The following is a 21,894-nucleotide window of genomic DNA, read 5'->3' as shown; positions in this document are numbered from 1 at the left end:
AATCAGTTTTTAAAACTGAAACAAACGGGCCCTATACCACTCATTTGAAATTTTGTTTCAGGACACGATTGAGTTTTAAAAATTTCTCTTTCTTTATTAAGTGCCCAATTCCAATCTAATAAAAATGATCTATTATTGAATTGCTATTCTGATTTATTTTTTTGTTCTTATCACTCATTTATGATAAATAACCCCTAGTGATAAATATCACTTGAGAAATGGTTTGTGTTGGCTTAACCATGAATAGAGTTGTCAAATACCTATAATTAAAAGCCCTGATGATTTGACTCTATTAAAACCCTATTATATTGAGCCCCTAATTATTGAGATTTATTTTGGGCCCTAAAATTTTAGGCCCTTTCCATAATGCATTTTTTTTACCCTATTGAAAGGGCTTTGTTTTATTCCAAAAACTCACAAAAGCTCATTTTCTGTAGCACGATACGAAGACTCTTTTTGGTTCAGCAAAGCTTCATCTTCACCGCTACCGTCACCGTCAACCTATTGCGCCTCCATCGAACTTTCATTTTTCATCTCATTTGATTTCGAGTTTTCAATAATCGAGTTTTCAATCCCAAAGATAAAAGGAGTGATTTCGTTAGAAAGAAGAAAGTCATTCAGGCTTGGAAGAAACGAGTTACTCAGTTCCAACCCTTTGGAAATTGTTTTTGAATAATGAGTTTGACCCTATTTTAGATCATTTGAGTTTAACATATGTTTGCTGAAGTAAAAGCTGTGAAGTAATTATGTTTGAGCTGATCCATGTTATTTATACATAGATCAATTGGAAACGAAAGGAATAGTTGACTAATAAAGATTAAGAGTTATCATACTTTTCTAAAAGAAAGTAGAAACAAAAGGAATCTATAAAAAGGAAAATCTTGTTTATGAGCATTGAGTTATTTTTCTATTAGAAAAATATAAAGTCCTTCTCAATATATATATATATATATATATATATATATATATATATATATATATATATATATATATATATATATATTATCATACTTTTCTAAAAGAAAGTAGAAACAAAAGGAATCTATAAAAAGGAAAATCTTGTTTATGAGCATTGAGTTATTTTTCTTTTAGAAAAATATAAAGTCCTTCTCAATATATATATATATATATATTGTTTATTATATACTCAAATATATTTTTTATTTTTGAAATTTTTTTGTTGGAAAAACTTTTTTTTTATTTTTGGAATTTTTTAACAGAATTTTTAATTTATTTTTGTCAAATTTTTTTTAAAAAAACTAATTTAACAAGTTGTTTGTTTTCTGAAATTTTAAACATATTTTTAAAAATTTTTATTTAAAAGTTATTTATTTTTTTGATTTTTTGATTTTATTTTTTTTTTTGAATTGAGTTTTTTATTTTATTTTGGGCCTTATAGCCCTCTTTAAAATTTTGGAGCCTTCTAACATTGGGCCCTTTGTATTTGAGGGCTTACTATTTTAAAATTATTTTAGGCCCTCTTATTATAAGGGCTAGGGCCCAAATTAATTGGCCTCTTAAATTGACACCTCTAACCATGAATAACCTTCTAATTTGTAACTATTCTGGACCGGCCCAATTTAATCAATTGGGCCATTCCCGCCTTCGGCCCAATACGCGTCGGATCACATATGGCTGTTTCCGTCCGACCAGACCGGGCAAACTTGCCAAGCGATCGACCACGAGGACACCTCGTGCTCGACAAACAACCAGTCCACGCATCTCCTAAATATCTGCCCCAGAAGGAGGAGTCTAATCCGCTCAAAAACATCCTATAAATAGCCCTCTACATACAGAGGGCAAAGTAATCTTTTCTTACCCCAAAAAAACCTATTACTTTGTTGTACCTTGTGGAATACCTACTTACTTTGGCATCGGAGTGCCTTGCAGGTACAACCCTTTTTTCCCATATTCATCATCCCGAACTTCAAGCCTTCATTGTTGCTGGCCATCTGATCTGCTCGGTAAGATCAGTGGCGCCGTCTGTGGGAAATCTAGCTCCCCCAGTCCTTTTCTTGCATCTTCTTGATCCATTCTTGCCTTTTTGCAAGACCCAAGAACCAAAGCTTTAATCAAATCATTACTCATGGGCAGTAATAACGAAGATCCCTCTTCATTAGACGCTGCAATACTCAAGAAAAACGACATCTCCATCGTTCCTCCTTCCAGAAACACCGTTCCTCGAGACGGTGTCACAGCGTCCCCTTCCCCTAAAGATCTCCAAGATAATCAATCTCATCGTTTCGAAGATACAAGTGAGAAGGACAACCACGAAGAAAGTCTGGGCAACCCCTTCCTCTCCAAAGGACAGCCTCCTTAAGACCAGACCATAAACGTTGTTTTAGCTGCCCTTGCCTAGACCAATGCGCTCTTACAACGACAAAGTGACCAAATCGGAGCCCTCGAGCAGAAGCGTCGCTCAAGAACTCCCCCCGATCACAAAACTCGTTCTCGACGCGAAGTGGTCACCAAGAAACGCCCACGTTCCCCTTCTCCCAGGGAGAAGGAGAATCCCTCTTCCAAGAAAGGGTTGATGCGTTCCCGACACCGTTCACAGTCCCCTCGGCCAAAAAGGAAATCTAGATCACCCCTGGCCAAGCACGACGACAACCAGAGGCGACGCAGGCGTAGCCAGAGCCGATCTTTTTCTCCGTCCGCCAGCGACGACGAAGAGGAGCGCCATGGTCCTCTATCCCAGGCAATCTTAGAGGCTCCCCTACCAACCGGTCTCGAAAAACCCCCTCCGCTGGGGACCTACGACGGGACCACCGATCCGGAAGAGCATATTGAGAACATCGACGCCCTTCTCGACTACAGAGGAGTGCCCGGTGCCATCAAATGTCGTTTGTTCCCTACCACCTGTCGCACGCTCGCGAAAATGAACAGAGTCGCCACTAATATATTTATCCCATCGAGGGAAAGGAATATCAGAAAACCTGGAAAAGAATAAGAACAAGGTCTTTCGACCAGAGATAGGGTACGGGAGTCGGTTACGCAAGGGGAAGGTACTAGCACCCCTCACGTCCATCGTACTCGATGGTATCCACCTATGTTTGTTGCTACCTAAAGGGTGTATAAATCTATAGCTTAATTACTAAGGGAATGCATGCAAAAGAAAAAAAAAGAAGTACGGGAAAAAAAGGTTTATAAATAGTTGTGCTCGCTTAGGCCCCGCGACCTTATGCCTACGTATCCTTTTCAGGAATCAGAGCGCCGTAGTTCGGCTCTTTAGTTTTGTTTGTTTTTGTGTTTTTTAGTTGAATAGTTACATTCGCACTCCGCTGCTCGACCTCTGGAGTCTTAAGCTAGGAATGGAGCGGAAATAACGTGTCAGATTAGGAGAAAGAATGCCCTGAAGGCAAGATAGAGAAGAGAGGTTTGTCGAGCGTTTCAGGTGTACCCCTTAAACAAGGGAGATTCGAATTACTCTTGTTGGTGTTTTTTAAGATTGGGAACTTCCACTCAAGTGATCCCCTTAAACAAGAGGGACGAGAGTTTCCATTCCCTTTTTATTAGTCTGACCTTTATTAAGCATTTTTTAGGTATTTTCTTTGTATCTTTTAAGGGAAATTAAATCAAGTATTGGTTAAGTGTTTTAAAGTTGAAAAGGAAAAGAAATGGGAAACTAGCCTAATATGAATTAACTACCTAATGTTATCATGGGAATTTCTAGATCCTAATGTTATCATGGTTTCTACCTAAAGTGTTAGGAGTTTAAAGGAGAAAGACTAGCCTAAGTGCCATGTGAAGATTATAAGCCCTAAATCTATGGGAACATACAAGTGAAATTACAAGTAAAAATCACAAGTAAGCAATTATACAAAATTACACACAAGCATGAAATAACAAGTCAAAAATATAGTACAAAATTGAGTTAAAGAAACTATTATTTTTATATTGATTTTTTATGGGAGAAATTGAATTACAAATCAAGTAAAAAGACTAAAAACAAAAGACACTTTTTTATGTTTCCTTTTGAGTGGCTGCAGAATGATGGTGGATATTTGATGAGCTTCTTAACACCTAATGAAGGCCAAGCACAATTCAAAGACATTGGAAGTTTAAAGCTTGCTCAATGGAACTTAGGAACTTAGAGATTTTAGACTTAGCAATAAGTTTATGATGTCTCTTTTTCTTTTCTTGTTCCATGTTCCAGAAGTGTATAAAAATGGATATTGGTAATGGTTTGTAAGATGAACAAAGTATTAGAACTATTTGTGAGGTTCTTTTGTAGTTTTATTTTGGTAATGAACATGGCTTTGATGTAATTGGATCTTGTATGGATAGCTTGGAAAGATGACGAGCATTTGACAAATTGAATGAAAGCTTGGAATTATGAATATAATCCTGAATGCCATTTTGATATTTTTCCAATATGCTTTACCTTTACTTCATGCTCAAATGCAAACTATTTTTCTCTTGAAATAATCCCCACAAATGAATAGTAAAGATAATCTTAATCCTTCACATAAAACGTCTTAGAGCAAGCTTTAACCAAGACACCACCATAAGAACGATATCTTTAAATCTTTTGAAAAGCATGGAGCAAGTAGCGAGAAGCCCTTAAGCGACCTTGGTAGGAAAATGAACCCTAATCCTTAGCCTCGATGATTTTGGATGAAGCATAACTCTTGTAACTGGAGGAGAAAGAATTTATAATGCTCATATTTCAAACCATAAATAAGATGAATCGAGCTTGAATAAAATAGGAGCCCTAATTTTCAAGATCCTTGATCCCAAGTTAAAGTTATTGACAAATGTTGCACGATGTGTATAATGACCTAATGGAAAGATGCGTATGAATCTAAAACTTAAGCCAATTAGAAATAGAATCAGATGGGCAAATTTTGGGGTGCAACACCACCCTGCGAAAAGGAGCCATGACCTGGTATAAAAGTTTGCCCGACGAGTCTATCACATCATGGAGGGTGCTCGGAAAACTTTTTTCCAGACATTTCACAGCCTCCCGAAGACACCCCAAATCAGAAGCCTCTTGGGAAGCCATTATCCAAGGAAAGGACGAGTCCCTACGGGCGTACATAGAAAGATTCAACAAGGAAGCCGTACAGGTATCCACCATTGCCCATATGAAGAAATTCTTGCTCGAGCGCGGCCTCCGACCACGCTCGGATTTCGCTAAAGCCATCGGAATTGAAACACCGACCACTCTTGACGAATTTTTCCTCAAAGCCCAAGCCTACATACAGTATGAGGAGAAAGAAGCCGCCCACGCCGTTCGCAATTCCAGGCACAAAGAGAGCAATAAAAATGCACGCCAAGATGAGTCTCACCGGGGAACTGACAAAAAGAAGGATGATAAAACTCGGGACCCTAAGGACTACAAAACCCCTGCGGGGAAATTCCGAGAGTACACCCCGCTGAACGCTTCGAGTGAGCGCATCTTGAACGAATGCGCAATAGCCGAGTTTCAGACGGGCAAGGTCCGGTTCCCGAAGAGCATGCCCGCCCGGCCAAACGTGGATAAATCGAAATTCTGTCGATTCCACAAAGGCCACGGGTACAACAACGAGGATTGCATCCACCTTAAAGATGCCATAGAGATATTAATCAGAGAGGGACATCTAAAGCAATATGCGAAGAAGCAGGAGGCCGCTAGAGAAGCTAAACCAGTCACCGAGGAAAAGCCGGCGGAAGATACACCCGCCATGCAAGTGGCCATGAGTGTTACTAGGCCGGAAGATTTTTATCTCCCTGATTGGGCAAACACGGAAACTACCAATTCCTCCTACAGCGCAAGGGAGAGGTTCCCATCCGCAATGGTTATATCCGGCGGGGTTTTCAGCAAACTCACCGTCGGATCCGTAAAACGCAAGTTCAACGAGCTAATCTCGGCCAGCGCGAGCGTAGCCTCAACCTTCGACCATGCCAAAGGCAGTTCTTCCTCAATATCTTTTTACAAAGAAGAGTTGCCCGGAGGAGCACCTAACGCGACCATCCCACTCCTCATCCGAGCCCGGATGGCTAATTTTGACGTACGACGCATATTGGTCGACTAGGGAAGTTCACTGGACATCATGTACTTCCAACTATTCAAAACATTGCAGCTGAACGACAATCACCTTACCCCATACGTGGGGTCGGATTTACAAGGATTCAATGGCACGGTAACCAAGCCATGGGGGTTCGTGGAACTCATAGTTTCGATCGGATCGGCAGAGGCCACAAGGGCAGTGAAAGTCCAATTTCTGGTCATCGACTGCCCATTAATATACCAGTGCATCCTCGGACGTCCCACTTTGGCCGAACTAATCGCGGTCCCCTCAACCGTACACCTCAAGCTGAAATATTATACGACCAAAGGACAAGTAGCAACACTCAACGGCGACATCGAAGCGGCCAGGAGATGTTTCGAAGCCTCCGCCAAGGGCCTGAGCGCGATAAAGACACCAGCCCAAGAGAAGACAGCAACCAGCGCTACCTCAGAAACCAACAAATCGATGCCCCGCATCGACACTGTCGACCTCGACAGTCCTTTTTGGGGAGAACCTGAGTAGAACATCAACTCAAGCGCATTAGAAGGGATCCTCCGGCCGATCCTTGACGGAGACTTCGAACTCATGGCCCTCGGAGAAGATCCGACCAGGGGAGTCAAGATCGCATTAGACTTGCTAGACCTGGCCAAAAGACAACTCAAAGCTTGCCTACGTGAAAACGCCGACCTATTCGCTTGGAGCGCCGCAGAGATGCCCGGACTCGACCCAGAAGTGGATTGCCATCACTTGACCATCGACCCTGCCTGCAAGGCCGTCGCTCAGAGGAAAAGAAAACAGTCACCAGAAAAAACGGTTGCGGCCGAACTAGCTGTAAAAGACCTCCTAGAGGCCAAATTTATATCTGAGGCCAAGTACACTACTTGGCTCTCCAATGTTGTACTTGTTAAAAAATCAAATGGAAAATGGCGCATGTGCACTGACTACACCGATCTTAATAGGGCTTACCCAAAAGACACTTATCCTCTCCCTAACATAGATAAACTAGTCGATAATTCCGCCGGTTTTAAACTACTTTCATTTATGGACGCGTATTCCGGGTATAATCAAATACCCATGGCTAAAACTGACAAGAAATACACGGTCTTCATGACCGAATCGGGCAATTATTACTACAACGTAATGCCCTTCGGTCTGAAGAACGCTGGTGCGACATACCAGCGCATGATGAACAAAGTATTCCGAGCGGAGATAGGCGATATGCTCAAAGTCTATATGGACGATATGATCGTCAAATCCCAAAGGGAAACCGATCACGCCACTCACCTTAAAAAGGTTTTCGAGCAAGCCCGAAAGTGTAAAATGAGATTCAATCCGGAAAAATGCACATTCGGCGTCTGTGCAGGAAAATTCCTCGGATTTTACTTAACAGAAAGAGGAATCGAAGCCAACCGGGATAAATGCAAGGCTTTCTCGGATTTTCCCACTCCAAATTTGAAGAAGTCAATCCAAACCTTGAACGGCATGCTCACGTCACTATCCAGGTTCGTGGTCAAATCCGCGCAGCACGCCCTGCCACTATTCAAACTCCTGCACAAAGAGACCGCATTCGAATGGACGGAAGAGTGCGAACGCGCCCTCTCCCACCTCAAGCGGGCCCTATCCAGCCCGCCGGTTTTATCTAGGCCGGAAGCTGGAGAAATCTTGTACCTCTATCTCGCCGTATCCACTGAGGCCGTCAGCGCGGCCTTGAGACGAGAAATCCCGGAAGGCCAAAAGCCCATTTACTTCACCAGCAAAGCACTTCAGGGCCCCGAGGTCAGATATCAACAGATCGAAAAGGTCGGACTCGCGTTAATAACCGCAGCCCAAAGACTCAGACACTATTTCCTAGCACATACCATAGTCGTGCGAACTGAGCAACCCGTGAAACAATTACTTGCACTCCCCGACATGGCCGGGAGAATGCTCTGGTGGTCGTTGGAACTGGCGGAGTTCGACATCAAATATGAAGGAAGAAAAGCCCTTAAAGCACAAGTCTTGGCAGATTTTGTAGCCGAAATGGCCTTCCCCGAAACAACAAACAACAATGTCCGAAGATGGACCTTATACGTAGACGGTGCTTCAAGCTCAAACGGCAGCGGAGCGGGGATCATTCTTGAGAATGGAGAAGGAACCCTCATAGAGGTATCCCTTTCACTATCATTCCCAACATCCAACAACCAAGTAGAATATGAGGCCCTGCTAGCCGGGCTGCGCCTCGCAAATGACTTAGAAGCCGAAGACATTGAGGTATTCACCGACTCTCAACTAGTCGCATCCCACATCTCGGGCGAGTATCAGGTCAAAAGCGAAACCCTCGCGGAATACTTGGCCCTCATGAAAGAAAGACTGGCCCGATTCAGGAGTGCCAAAGTAAAACACATCCCAAGGGAACACAACACTCGGGCAGACGTCCTATCAAAACTGGCGAGCATAAGAAAGAAGGGAGGTAACAAATCCGTAATCCATGAGATATTGCCAAAACCCAGTACCGAGACCCCATCCTCACTATCACTCGTAAGCGCAATTGGGGACACGTCCGGTTGGATGACCCCCGTATACAATTACCTAACAAATGACATTTTGCCCACTGATCCAAAAGAGGCCTCCACCATCCGAAGGAGAGCCTGCTCGTACGCCTTAGTCGAAAATTGCCTCTACCGACGAGGATTTTCCATACCTCTCCTCAAATGTATAGACGAGGGCACAGTTCCCCACATACTCCAAGAGATACACGAAGGAATCAACTCCCAACATCTAGGGGGAAGATCACTCGCTCAAAAAGCCCTCCGAGCAGGCTACTATTGGCCAACGATGCAAGACGATGCCAAAGAATACGTGAAGAAATGCGACAAATGCCAACGTTTCGGGGACATGCACCTCGCACCCCCCAACGAACTTAAGTCCTTATCATCTCCCTGGTCGTTCGCATGGTGGGGGATCGATCTCCTCGGTCCATTCGTGACCGGAAGCAATCAAAACAAGTACCTAATAGTTGCGGTCGACTATTTCACCATGTGGATCGAGGCCGAGCCATTGGCCAAAATCACATCCTTGAACGTACTCCGCTTCTACGAAAGAAACATCCTCGCCCGATTCAGGCTACCCTTGGCCATCATCACTGACAACGGCACCCAGTTCACAGACGGATGCTTCCAAGAGTTCATCACAAAATTGGGAACAAAGCAACATTTCGCGTCGGTCGAACACCCACAAACGAACGGGCAAGAAGAGGCCGCTAATAGAGTAATCTTGAGGGGCCTCAAAAGAAGACTAGACGAGATAAAAAAGGGATGGGTAGAAGAGCTGCACAGCATTCTTTGGGCCTATCGCACCACCCCACACTCCACCACCGGGGAAACCCCCTTCCGACTGACGTACGGAATGGAGGCCGTGATCCCCGTCGAAATACATGTGCCATCGAGACGCATCAAAAAGCCACTCGAGATAGAGGGCAACATCGAGGCGATTAGGGAAGAACTCGACCTGGTCGAGGAAATTCGCATCGGGGTCGCTCTACGCGAAGCTTTACTCAAGCAAAAAATTGCCCTAAGACATGACGCGAAGGTTATTAAACGAGAATTTAAATTAGACAGCTTGGTGCTAAAAAGAAACCACAAAGATTCCAAAGAAGGCAAACTGGCCGCGAATTGGGAAGGCCCTTATCGCATCCGAGCAAGGACAGAAAACGGGGCCTACTATCTAGATAATTTGCAAGGAGAAGAACTCGCTCTACCTTGGAACGCTGAAAAACTTAAACAATACTACAGTTAAGACCACAGGTGCGGCCTGGTACACGCCGAGCACCTATAAATGTAACAAAACGACAGAAGCCTGCTCTATTAATCGAGAAGACGCCTTGTCCTTCGGGGGGCCGAATACCGAGCATCCCTGTCATAATCATGTACCACGAAGGTAGAACACCCCGCTCGCGAGGGGACCGTTCACGCCATGAGCCCCGGAGCTCAGCACAACGAAATCTGAGACTCACCCAACGCCAGGCACATGTCCCGGGCAATCGACCACGGTTCCACACACTGGGCGATCAGTAAATTATAAGTCGAGCAAATCTTCATAAAATGCTAAATAAACACACAAAAGACCAGCAACGGTATTTTTTATTCATCATTCATGAAAATTACAAAACAAACACTAATTGAAAAGAAAACGCTTCACTCCTCCCGATTGGAAAATTCCTCCGAGTGAATATACTAATAACAATCTTCATCCCACTCGGTCTCAGAACCATTAGCGTAAACCACGATTCTCACTCTAGTCGCCCGAGCACGAGCATCTGAACTAAGAGAGCCATGGGAACAAGAAGCAGAATCGGTCGAAGCCTGCTTCTTCTCCTTCACATTTTTCACTCCACGGGAACACGAGCTTGAGGATACCTTCTTCTTGTTAGCTCCACCCATCCCTGCGAGAAATGAAGAAAGAGAGGTCCATAAGACCTCCTTTTATACAGGAAGAAAGGCAACAGCAATATCGGGAAGCAAACAAAGCCTTAAAAAGAAAATGCGTTGGGAACCAATAACGCATTTTCCGAAAAAACGCATGCGCACAAGTTCCAAAGAAAACAAAACATAAGCGTTAAAAGCTAAGTACATTAAATAAAAATGGACAAAAAACCCGATAATGTGCCCAACTACGGCCATCTAGGCCGAGCTGGTTAATGTGCGTACAAGATCAAAATGGGGGCATACCCCCCTAGAAAAACAACATTTCAAAATACGGGCGCGCGGGCCCCACATTTAGACACAAACAGAAAATCTTTAAACACCTTCCTCACCTTGGACCTCCTCGGCTTCCTGCGTCACGGGATCCACTCCAAAAGCCGGAGAAACAATCTGGTCACCCTCCACACGATGGTAAGGCCCGGTACCTTCAACCACCAACTCCACCCCCGGATTCTTCAATTTAAGCTGGGCCACAGTGGAGTGATAGGTATCCTCGCCAGTCGGCACACAATCACTCCCCAAGACTCTGATATATTGAATCAAGTATGCCCGGGTTAAAATAGCCCTATCCTCTTCCGACTCATCCTCAGCAGGAGCCTGAGAACAGCGAAGAGAGGCCTCCCTAACCGAGGAAGACAACATTGTTCCATACAGAGTCCTGGATGTTAGACGCTGGCCTAAGGATCTAGAGGGGGGGTGAATAGATCTTTCACAGTTTTGCGGAATTAGTTGAACTTTAAGCGGAAGTGATTCTGAATCGACTCGCGTCTATTTCGAACCACTATTGAAGCGATTGTATATGTGTTAAAACCACTAACCAGCTTGAGATAAACGATAAGAGAATACTCTATAGAATCAATACGTCGCTCTATTGAAAATCAATTAACTTCTTATATGATGAACGACGTTTGCAATGCAGTAATAGTGAAAGAAGCAAAAACACAAACACTTGGTGATAATGATCAAATTGATGGTGATTCAATGTGTGATGGATTATGATGTTTATATAAGTTCTTAATTCACAATCTTAACACTCGAATCGTTGATCAATTTGCTATTATAACCAAATATGAACAGAACGTAAATGAAAAGGTAAAAGCGACAAGAACACGATATTTGTTTAGGCAGTTCGTCGATCTTCCTCGCTACGACTATGTCTGCCCCCAATTCCAAACTGAAATTGGGAAATCTTTCATTAATGTTGAAAGAAGTTTATACAAAGAAGATAACAAAGCGATAAACAATAAACCAATTATGTCGATCCTTTGAATCTTCTTCCCCCTTAATCTTGAGTCAGATCAAGGTATTCCAAGAGCTTCACTTTGATCCCTTTCTGCAGTGTCTTAAATTGCTTGAACCCTTGTTCTTCAATCTTCACACTCAGCTGGATCCTCGATGAAACCTCTTGATAAAAACCCCCAAGAAACACCTATCTTGGAGGACAAAACCCGCAGATTTTATTCACCAAAAACCCCACAAATCTTCTGAAGGATAGAAAAACACTTAGAAAGGGGGGGGGGGGTTTGAATAAGTGTAGCTTTAAAAACTTGACAGATAAAAATAAATTGCACAGTTATTTTTATCCTGGTTCGTTGTTAACTAAACTACTCCAGTCCACCCCCGCAGAGATGATTTACCTCAACTGAGGATTTAATCCACTAATCGCACGGATTACAATGGTTCTCCACTTAGTCAGCAACTAAGTCTTCCAGAGTCTACTGATCACACACTGATCACTCCAGGAACAACTGCTTAGATACCCTCTAAGACTTTTCTAGAGTCTACTGATCCACACGATCACTCTAGTTCCTTACAACTTAATGTAATTCTAAGAGTATTACAAATGCTTCTTAAAAGCGATAATCACAACTGTGATATTTCTCTTAATCGTTTAAGCTTAATCTCACTAAAATATTACAACAGCAATGTAGTGAGCTTTGATGAAGATGAAGATTCTGAGTTTAGATTTGAACATCGTTTGAGCAAGTTTAATATGAGTTGTTTTGGTGCAGAATCGTTAACCTTGCTTCTCATCAGAACTTCATATTTATAGGCGTTGGAGAAGATGACCGTTGAATGCATTTAATGCTTTGCGTGTTCCGTACAGCATCGCATTTAATGTTATACGCTTTTGTCAACTACCTCGAGCCTTGTTCACGCTGTGTCTACTAACGTAGCCTTTAGTAGCTTTTAACGTTCCTTTTGTCAGTCAGCGTAGCCTGCCACTTGTACTTCCTTCTGATCTGATGTTTGTGAATACAACGTTTGAATATCATCAGAGTCAAACAGCTTGGTGCATAGCATCTTCTGATCTTCTGACCTTGAAGTGCTTCTGAGCGTGATACCATCAGAACTTCAGTGCTTCTGTTCTCTTGTTCTTCTGATGCTTCCATAGACCCATGTTCTGATTCTGCTTCGACCATCTTCTGATGTCTTGCCAGACCATGTTCTGATGTTGCATGCTGAACCCTTTGAGACAAAGCTTCTGAGCGCTGAATTATGCATACTCTTTATATATATTTCCTGAAAAGGAAATTGCATTGGATTAGAGTACCATATAATCTTAAGCAAAATTCATATTATTGTTATCATCAAAACTAAGATAATTGATCAGAACAAATCTTGTTCTAACAATCTCCCCCTTTTTGATGATGACAAAAACATATATAAATGATATGAATTTGCGATCAGAAAGAATAGATGGCAAAAGACAAATTACACAGCTATTGCATAAGCATATGAATATGTCTCCCCCTGAGATTAACAATCTCCCCCTGAGATAAATAATCTCCCCCTGAAATAAATACTCGAAGAACTTTAATAAAAGACTTCCCTGATTATTTCGGTAGAGACGATCATATAAGCTTTTGTCTTCAGAGAATTCATAGCTTCTGACTTCTGCTTCCATAGGACAGCTTCAGAACTAGAATTTCTTTAGATCCCTAGAACACTCACAGCTTCTGATTCCTGCTTCCATCTAGGACAGCTTCAGAACTTGAATTTCTTTGATCTTCTGAACATTCACAGCTTCTGATTTCTACTTCCATTCAGGACAGCTTCAGAACTTGAATTTCTTTGATCTTTTGAACATTCACAGCTTCTGATTTCTGCTTCCATTTAGGACAGCTTCAGAACTTGAGTTTTCTGGATCTTTAGAACATTCGCAGCTTCTGATTTCTGCTTCCCTCGGATAGCTTCAGAGCTTTGAATTTCTACCAACATCACTTCATGCTAGATTTGTATCAGAACATTGTTGAATGTACCAGAGCATCATCTGAGCATCTCTACATCCTGAAATGTTACAGAACAAAAACTAAACGACAAAAGTCAGCATGAACGAGTTAGAACATAAAATGTATATTCGAACACATTATATGTATCAGAGCCATATAGGCTAAAATAATGTATCAGAGCAAATAATGTATCAGAGCCATAACATTATATGTATCAGAGCAAATAGAATTTTGTCAGAACAAATAGACAAATATGGATCAAATTCTATTATCAGTGCTTCTGATTCATTCTTCTTTCTTGCTTCTGATCTCTGAAGCTTGACAGCACTCGGCTTGCTTCAGATTCCATGGTTTTGCTTCTTGTGTTTGCTTTGAAGATTCTCTTCAGTTCTTTATACCTGCAAAACACTTAAACCATATAGAACTTGCAGTTCTTGTTAGTAAATGCAACTGATTAAATCAAATCATTTATCATTTATCTTTCTCCCCCTTTTTATCATATCATCAAAAAGCAAAAAAGATTCAGAGACAAACAAAACGAAACACACGGAGGAAGAAGATGATTTCATTGAAGTTCAAACAGCAGGTACAGAAGTACATGAAGATAATTAAGGTCAGATGCACAAAGACAGATGCAACGAAAAGAAAGAAACAGCATAGACTCAATCTAAGATGGCCCTAGTCTTGACAAGATCTTGGTCAGCATCTCTTGAACCATATTGTTGTGTCCTTCTTGCCTCACCATGAAAGCACTATACTCAGCATTGATTGAGCTTTGCTCATCCTGTCTCTTCTGAATTTCTTCTAGAGTCCTTGCAAGACGAGAAGATTCATCAGAAGAAGCTTCACCGCTTTCAACCACAGGAATGGCATGTTGATCTGCAGCTTCCATAGATAGATCATTTGCAGGGATTTCCTCAACAGGAACAGTTTTAGCAACATGATCTTCAGCATCTGCTTCTTGCATAGAAGCATCTCCATATTCTGCAGCAGGAATTTCCGAGTCTCCATTCTCAAGTGCCTGAAGAATGGCAGCTAGATTCCTTGGAGCAGAAGGACCTTCAACTACTGGTGGGTCAACAACTTCTGGAATGACCAAGCTTGGGTCTTTCACAGACGGGTTTTCCCTCAGATAGTCAAAGAGAGTCTTGAAGTCTCCTAACAGAACAGGATATTGAGGAATAAAGATAACTATATCCCTGCATGGATTTGCTTCCATTTCAGCAGCCAATCTTAATTGTTCCATCTCATCCAAGAAGGGCTTCTCTTCCAACAGATGTCTTCCTTTGAGACTAGCAAACCAGAAGTCTTCATAATTCCTCAGAATTCCACGAGGCCGTGGGGCAGCAGCTACACAGGCTTCCTGAAGTTCTAAAAACAGAGCATCTGATTCTCTGCGAAAGATCCTCCAGAAGTTCCGCATAGCAACATCATTCAATCCAGAACTTTCAGCAATTCTGAGAGTATCAAAGGTACTTCTGAGAGTCCTCTTTATGTTTTCAAAAACTACACCAATAGGATATACAGGGCGGGATTTTATTTGGGTTTTTGAACAGGCAGGGTTGGAAGTGAAGTACGGATGAGGTTCTCTATCCAACCTATAAGAAGATTCTGCTTCAGTATCAGAATCTAACACTACCACTTCAGCTTCAGGACGAGGCTTGGGAGTGTAGTTGCAATCACGGAGCAGCTGCTCATGTGATGTAGAGGTTGGAAAAGGAGAATCACAAGGATTGTTTTGAGAGGTGGAGGGAGTATGTTCAAGAGTGGCATTGAGAGAAGGTTGAGATGGAAAGAGAGTTTGAAGGGGCGGTATATCCAGAACAGGATTTATGGTAGGTGGAGAGGAAGGAATGGTTATAGGAGAAGATGGAGGTGTAAGAACATGGACAAAGACTGGTGATTCTGATGTGGCTTTTTCTGATTCAGGTGTAGGGACAACCTCTATTGGTGCAGCTTCTGAACAAACAGCAGGAACAGAATTAGGTTCAGAAATGCATATACCTTTGGAACTTCTCAGAAAAGCTTTGGTCACATCCTCAGTCTTTTTCTGCTTCTTACTCTTCGGCTCTTCAAAAATCTTTGTTTTGCCGCTAGCGATTTCTTTCCTTCTGACATATGCCAGAACTTCTGGTTGATTCTCAGCCTCTTGAGAGATATTTTCTTCATCAGATTCTTGAAGAATCATCTTTCTTTTTCCGATTTTCTTCTTCTCAACAACTCCAACAATCTCAGCATTGTTATTAGACTTCTTCTTCTTTTTCTCAGCTTCCTTCTTTTTCTTCTCAAAGTCAGCAGAGACAGCCTTAGCAACCTTTGCAATGACTTCTTCTGGGACCATTTCTTTATTGGTGGTAGCAGCAGGATGATCAAACTTTCTTTTGGTCCTTTCTTCCTTCTTACGATTCACTTTAATAGGAGCACCTTTGTCTTGATCTTTAAGACTCTTATCCTCTTTTTGAGACTTCAGATACTTAGTTCTGACTTCAGGTACTTCACTATTGAAGAAGGTTTCAAAGTCAGCTAGTACTGGTTTTCTTCTGATTCTTGTTCCAGCTAGAGGTTTAGGAACTTTGAGGATAGTGTCAATAATTTTCATCTTCTTCAAAGAAAAAGCATTCAGACAGGCTCCAGAGGTGACAGCAAGGTTTTTGATAATACCTTCAGACTCCAGACTCTCAACAATCTTGGAATGCACCAGAAGGTTTGTAATAATTCTACCAAAAGGAATGATTGTTCCACCATTTTCTTTTCTGAAAGCGTTTCTGGAATCCTTTACTGCTTTCCACATATGGTTGAAGATAATGTAAATCACATCAACCTTCTTCTGAGTGGCAATGCAATACAGAATATACCTTTGATCATTATTGATGAAGTCCGGGGCATGTGTTGATTTCCTATGGTAGAAACACCCAAGAAGGATCTTTGTCCAGATTCTGTAGACATCTTTCAAATCCTTGACGTATTTTGTTTTCTTGACATTTAGATAGAGAGTGGATAGAACATCTCCCAAATCTGCCCTTTGATCAAACTCATAAACCCCTTCAGGGTTTTTCAGATCAAACATCATTCTTAGGATGTTTTCAGTAATAACAACAAACTTTCCATGGACGAAAGAAAGTATAGATTTTGGAGCAACCACAGCATGTGCCCAGAACTCCTTGACAAGATCCGGATAAACTGGACCAACGAACTCAGCAAACAACGAGGTCCATCCTTGAAAGATGATGTCGTCTTTAAGGTGAAATTGGTTTTCTTCAATGTTGTCAAAGTCAACCATGAGTTCACACAGAACTTCCAATTCATCTTTAGGAATGGAGCATGCAACAACAGGAGTGAGTTGCAAAGTTTCTTCTTGGAGATGATGAGGAACAGATGACTCAGCATTTTGGGATGAGAAGGCAGCCATGGATGCAGAATGAACAAAAACGAACAAGAAGAACGGACTGGGTTTTCGATTAGGGTTTTTAGAAAACGGCTAAGAACTTTTCAAACGAGAGAATGCAAGGAGAGAGAGAGACAAGGGAGCGAAAAAGATGTAAGATATGATTTGAAAAGAATATATAGAGACGGATTTGAAAAGGAAAATAATAAGAAATATAAATTGAACAGTTCCAGAATCAAAGGAAATCAATTTTATTAAATGATGAGTGACGTGAGGAGAGAGAACGTGGTAAATGAAATGATTTAAAACAGTTACCTAGGTCGGCGTCTTTTCAACTACACGCTTTGTATAAACCGTACAGACACGTGTTCACCATCAGATACTAGATGACAGTTGTAAATTTCAGAATAGACTTTACGCCTTCAGATTCTGATCACTGCTTCTGATCTGATCAAATTTCTCTTCTGGAAACACTCCTTCTGAAGTGTGCCGATATAAATCTGAATGATCTTCTGATCCATTACTTCTGATATGCACAGCTTCTGGAGGATCACTTCTTTGCTCTGCAGCTTCTGATACGACAAAACTGTATCTGCAGAAATTCTTAAGCGCTTTGTTTCATTAGAAACAAGTTTATCATCAAACCAGATATTTATTGATTAGTCCACAATCAATGTTTCAATATTGTCTATTCTGTATCATTTAGATCATTCAGAATAATCAAGAAAGAAACATCAATGCTTTAGAGACAAACAAAACAGATGGTTCCAAGACTAATAAACTTCTTTTCTGATTTCCTACGAACATAGTTTCTTCAACAGATTTAGGAACCAGAACTTGGAAGACAATCTTTCTTCCCTTCAAGTGTTGAGACCAACTTGAGTCTAGGGGACATGTCATGTTGATTTTTATCTTCTTTGTCGCCAAGAGGATCTGCAAAAGAAATAGTCTTTTTCTTTGGTACCCACATTTTCTTGGGTCCTTTCTTGTTAGTTCTCCTCAAGTTCTGATTGAACTTGGGTTTAACATTGTAAGCAATAGGAGGAACAGCATGATAATTCTTAATGTGAGTTTCATGATATTTCCTAGGTTGTGTCACATGCTTTTTGGTGTGTGTTATGTGAAAACTTTGAGCATGTGAAGTGTGCCTAATATCATGGGAGTGGCCATACTTGAACTGATCATACAATGGCTTGTATGTGAGTTTCATTTCATCAACAGGTTCAAGTTTGTATGGGGTTTCACCCTCAAAACCAATGCCAACTCTTTTGTTTCCAGACACAGCATATATCATAGAAGCTAGCTGACTTCTGCCAATACTTCTAGATAAGAACTTCCTGAAACTTAAATCATATTCTTTCAGAATATGGTTTAGACTAGGAGTGGATTTTTCTGAATCAGAAGGAGATCCAACATTATTGGATAATTTTAAAAGTTTTTCTTTTAATTCAGAATTCTCCAACCCAAGCTTCTTTGTTTCAAATTCAAATAGCTTTTTCAGCTTTTTGTATTTGAGACTAATCTGAGACTTGAGTTCCAGAAGTTCAGTTAGACCGGAAACTAACTCATCTCTAGTAAGTTCAGAAAATACCTCTTCAGAATCTGATTCTGATGTAGATTCTGATCCGTCATCTTCTGTCGCCATCAGCGCACAGTTAGCCTGCTCATCTTCTGAATCATCTTCTGACTCATCCCAGGTTGCCATAAGACCTTTCTTCTTATGAAACTTTTTCTTGGGACTTTCCTTCTGAAGATTTGGACATTCGTTCTTGTAGTGTCCAGGCTCATTGCATTCATAGCACATGACCTTCTTCTTGTCAAATCTTCTGTCATCAGAAGATTCTCCACGTTCAAATTTCTTTGAACTTCTGAAGCCTCTGAACTTCCTTTGCTTGGTCTTCCAGAGTTGATTTAGCCTTCTGGAGATCAAAGACAGTTCATCTTCTTCTTTAGATTCTGATTCTTCAGGATCTTCTTCTCTAGCCTGAAAAGCGTTAGTGCATTTCTTGATATTTGATTTTAATGCAATAGACTTACCTTTCTTTTGAGGCTCATTTGCGTCCAGCTCTATTTCATGACTTCTCAAGGCACTGATAAGCTCTTCCAGAGAAACTTCATTCAGATTCTTTGCAATCTTGAATGCAGTCACCATAGGACCCCATCTTCTGGGTAAGCTTCTGATGATCTTCTTTACATGACCAGCCTTGGTGTATCCCTTGTCAAGAACTCTCAATCCAGCAGTAAGAGTTTGAAATCTTGAAAACATATTTTCAATGTCTTCATCATCCTCCATCTTGAAGGCTTCATACTTCTGGATTAAAGCTAGAGCTTTAGTCTCCTTGACTTGAGCATTTCCTTCATGAGTCATTTTCAAGGACTCATATATGTCATAGGCCGTTTCCCTGTTAGATATCTTCTCATACTCAGCATGAGAGATAGCATTCAGCAAAACAGTTCTGCATTTATGATGATTCCTGAAAAGCTTCTTCTGATCATCATTCATTTCTTGCCTTGTCAGCTTTACGCCACTGGCATTTACTGGATGTTTGTAACCATCCATCAGAAGATCCCATAGATCACCATCTAGACCAAGAAAGTAACTTTCCAGTTTATCTTTCCAGTATTCAAAGTTTTCACCATCAAATACCGGCGGTCTAGTATAACCATTGTTACCGTTGTATTGCTCAGCAGAGCCAGATGTAGATGCAGGTGTAGGTGTAGACTTTTCACTTTCATCAACCATCTTTTACTGAAGCGTTTTTCTCTTCCTGAATCTTTTCTAAACACGGTTAAGTGCTTGCACCTTAGAACCGGCGCTCTGATGCCAATTGAAGGATAGAAAAACACTTAGAAAGGGGGGGGGGGGGGGTTTGAATAAGTGTAGCTTTAAAAACTTGACAGATAAAAATAAATTGCACAGTTATTTTTATCCTGGTTCGTTGTTAACTAAACTACTCCAGTCCACCCCCGCAGAGATGATTTACCTCAACTGAGGATTTAATCCACTAATCGCACGGATTACAATGGTTCTCCACTTAGTCAGCAACTAAGTCTTCCAGAGTCTACTGATCACACACTGATCACTCCAGGAACAACTGCTTAGATACCCTCTAAGACTTTTCTAGAGTCTACTGATCCACACGATCACTCTAGTTCCTTACAACTTAATGTAATTCTAAGAGTATTACAAATGCTTCTTAAAAGCGATAATCACAACTGTGATATTTCTCTTAATCGTTTAAGCTTAATCTCACTAAAATATTACAACAGCAATGTAGTGAGCTTTGATGAAGATGAAGATTCTGAGTTTAGATTTGAACAGCGTTTGAGCAAGTTTAATATGAGTTGTTTTGGTGCAGAATCGTTAACCTTGCTTCTCATCAGAACTTCATATTTATAGGCGTTGGAGAAGATGACCGTTGAATGCATTTAATGCTTTGCGTGTTCCGTACAGCATCGCATTTAATGTTATACGCTTTTGTCAACTACCTCGAGCCTTGTTCACGCTGTGTCTACTGACGTAGCCTTTAGTAGCTTTTAACGTTCCTTTTGTCAGTCAGCGTAGCCTGCCACTTGTACTTCCTTCTGATCTGATGTTTGTGAATACAACGTTTGAATATCATCAGAGTCAAACAGCTTGGTGCATAGCATCTTCTGATCTTCTGACCTTGAAGTGCTTCTGAGCGTGATACCATCAGAACTTCAGTGCTTCTGTTCTCTTGTTCTTCTGATGCTTCCATAGACCCATGTTCTGATTCTGCTTCGACCATCTTCTGATGTCTTGCCAGACCATGTTCTGATGTTGCATGCTGAACCCTTTGAGACAAAGCTTCTGAGCGCTGAATTATGCATACTCTTTATATATATTTCCTGAAAAGGAAATTGCATTGGATTAGAGTACCATATAATCTTAAGCAAAATTCATATTATTGTTATCATCAAAACTAAGATAATTGATCAGAACATATCTTGTTCTAACATCTTCACCCACTAGGAATCTTCAATTCCGTTCCATGGACGTTATCGAACTCGATCACTAACCCTCAACGCAAGAATGATTATGTGTAATTGTGTTGGAGATGACGAAGAAAGAAGATGAGAAGCCTTTGTGTATCTTTCAGTTGTTGGTGTGGTTTGTAATAATTGAACCTTGGATAATATATATGAGTTGTTGGTATGTTGGAGCAGAGTGAACACATGATTTGGGAAGTTTTTAGCAGATAGGTCGACCTACCTTGGTGCTTAGGTTGACCTAACAGAGGTAAGAATGAGTCAGAATGAATTTGTTGCCAGTTGAGTCGACCCATTTGTAGGTTAGGTCGACCTAGAATCAGTTAACTCAGCTTTTTGAAGATTTCTTCAGATTAGGTCGACCTGTGGATGTGAGTGGGTCGACCTAACAGTGATATGAGAAAAACTCTTCAATTTAGGTCGACCTGGGAGTGTGGTTAGGTCGACCTACTTGTGGTATTTATGAATCTTTCTTGTTTTCTTAGTTTTGAGTTGACCTAGATATATTGCAGGTCGATCTGATTTGTCTTGAATAGCCAACCTAGCATTTCCTTGAGTTCTTTTGCTTAAGCCTTGTTGTTTGTTTGCTTGTGGAGTTTGCCATGGATCAAAAACTTCTTTGTGAATGTGACCTTGTATTTACATTCTCCCCCTTTTTGATGATGGCAAACACTCAATGACATCTCATGATGGCAAACAATCAGTGACATCTCTAGCAGAACAGGTAGTGATTGCTCCCCCATACTCTCACCATCCATAACTAAGCTCCCCCGTACTCTCAGCATCTATTCCCCGTACTCTCAGCATCTATC

At 41.3% G+C, this 21,894-nt stretch overlaps 2 protein-coding genes across 2 annotated transcripts; both read left to right on the top strand.

Annotated features, from left to right (window-relative positions):
- The first annotated feature begins 4,880 nt into the window (after positions 1–4,880).
- LOC131658752 (uncharacterized) lies at positions 4,881–6,017 on the top strand. Its single transcript, XM_058928013.1, has one exon. The coding sequence runs from the start codon at positions 4,881–4,883 to the stop codon at positions 6,015–6,017; it is 1,137 nt and encodes a 378-aa protein (XP_058783996.1).
- A 1,116-nt stretch (positions 6,018–7,133) lies between these two features.
- LOC131658751 (uncharacterized) lies at positions 7,134–9,767 on the top strand. The gene has a single exon (XM_058928012.1). The coding sequence runs from the start codon at positions 7,134–7,136 to the stop codon at positions 9,765–9,767; it is 2,634 nt and encodes an 877-aa protein (XP_058783995.1).
- The last annotated feature ends 12,127 nt before the right edge of the window (positions 9,768–21,894 follow it).

Source organism: Vicia villosa, linkage group LG3 (assembly GCF_029867415.1).
Source record: "Vicia villosa cultivar HV-30 ecotype Madison, WI linkage group LG3, Vvil1.0, whole genome shotgun sequence".
Classification (NCBI taxonomy): domain Eukaryota; kingdom Viridiplantae; phylum Streptophyta; class Magnoliopsida; order Fabales; family Fabaceae; genus Vicia; species Vicia villosa.
The sequence above is the reverse complement of the archived record's forward strand: the minus strand, read 5'-3'. Positions and strand labels throughout refer to the sequence as shown.

Excerpts from the sequence above, each read along its gene's own strand:
- LOC131658752 (XM_058928013.1), top strand. The coding sequence starts at position 4,881 with ATGACCTGGTATAAAAGTTTGCCCGACGAGTCTATCACATCATGGAGG.
- LOC131658751 (XM_058928012.1), top strand. The coding sequence starts at position 7,134 with ATGCCCTTCGGTCTGAAGAACGCTGGTGCGACATACCAGCGCATGATG.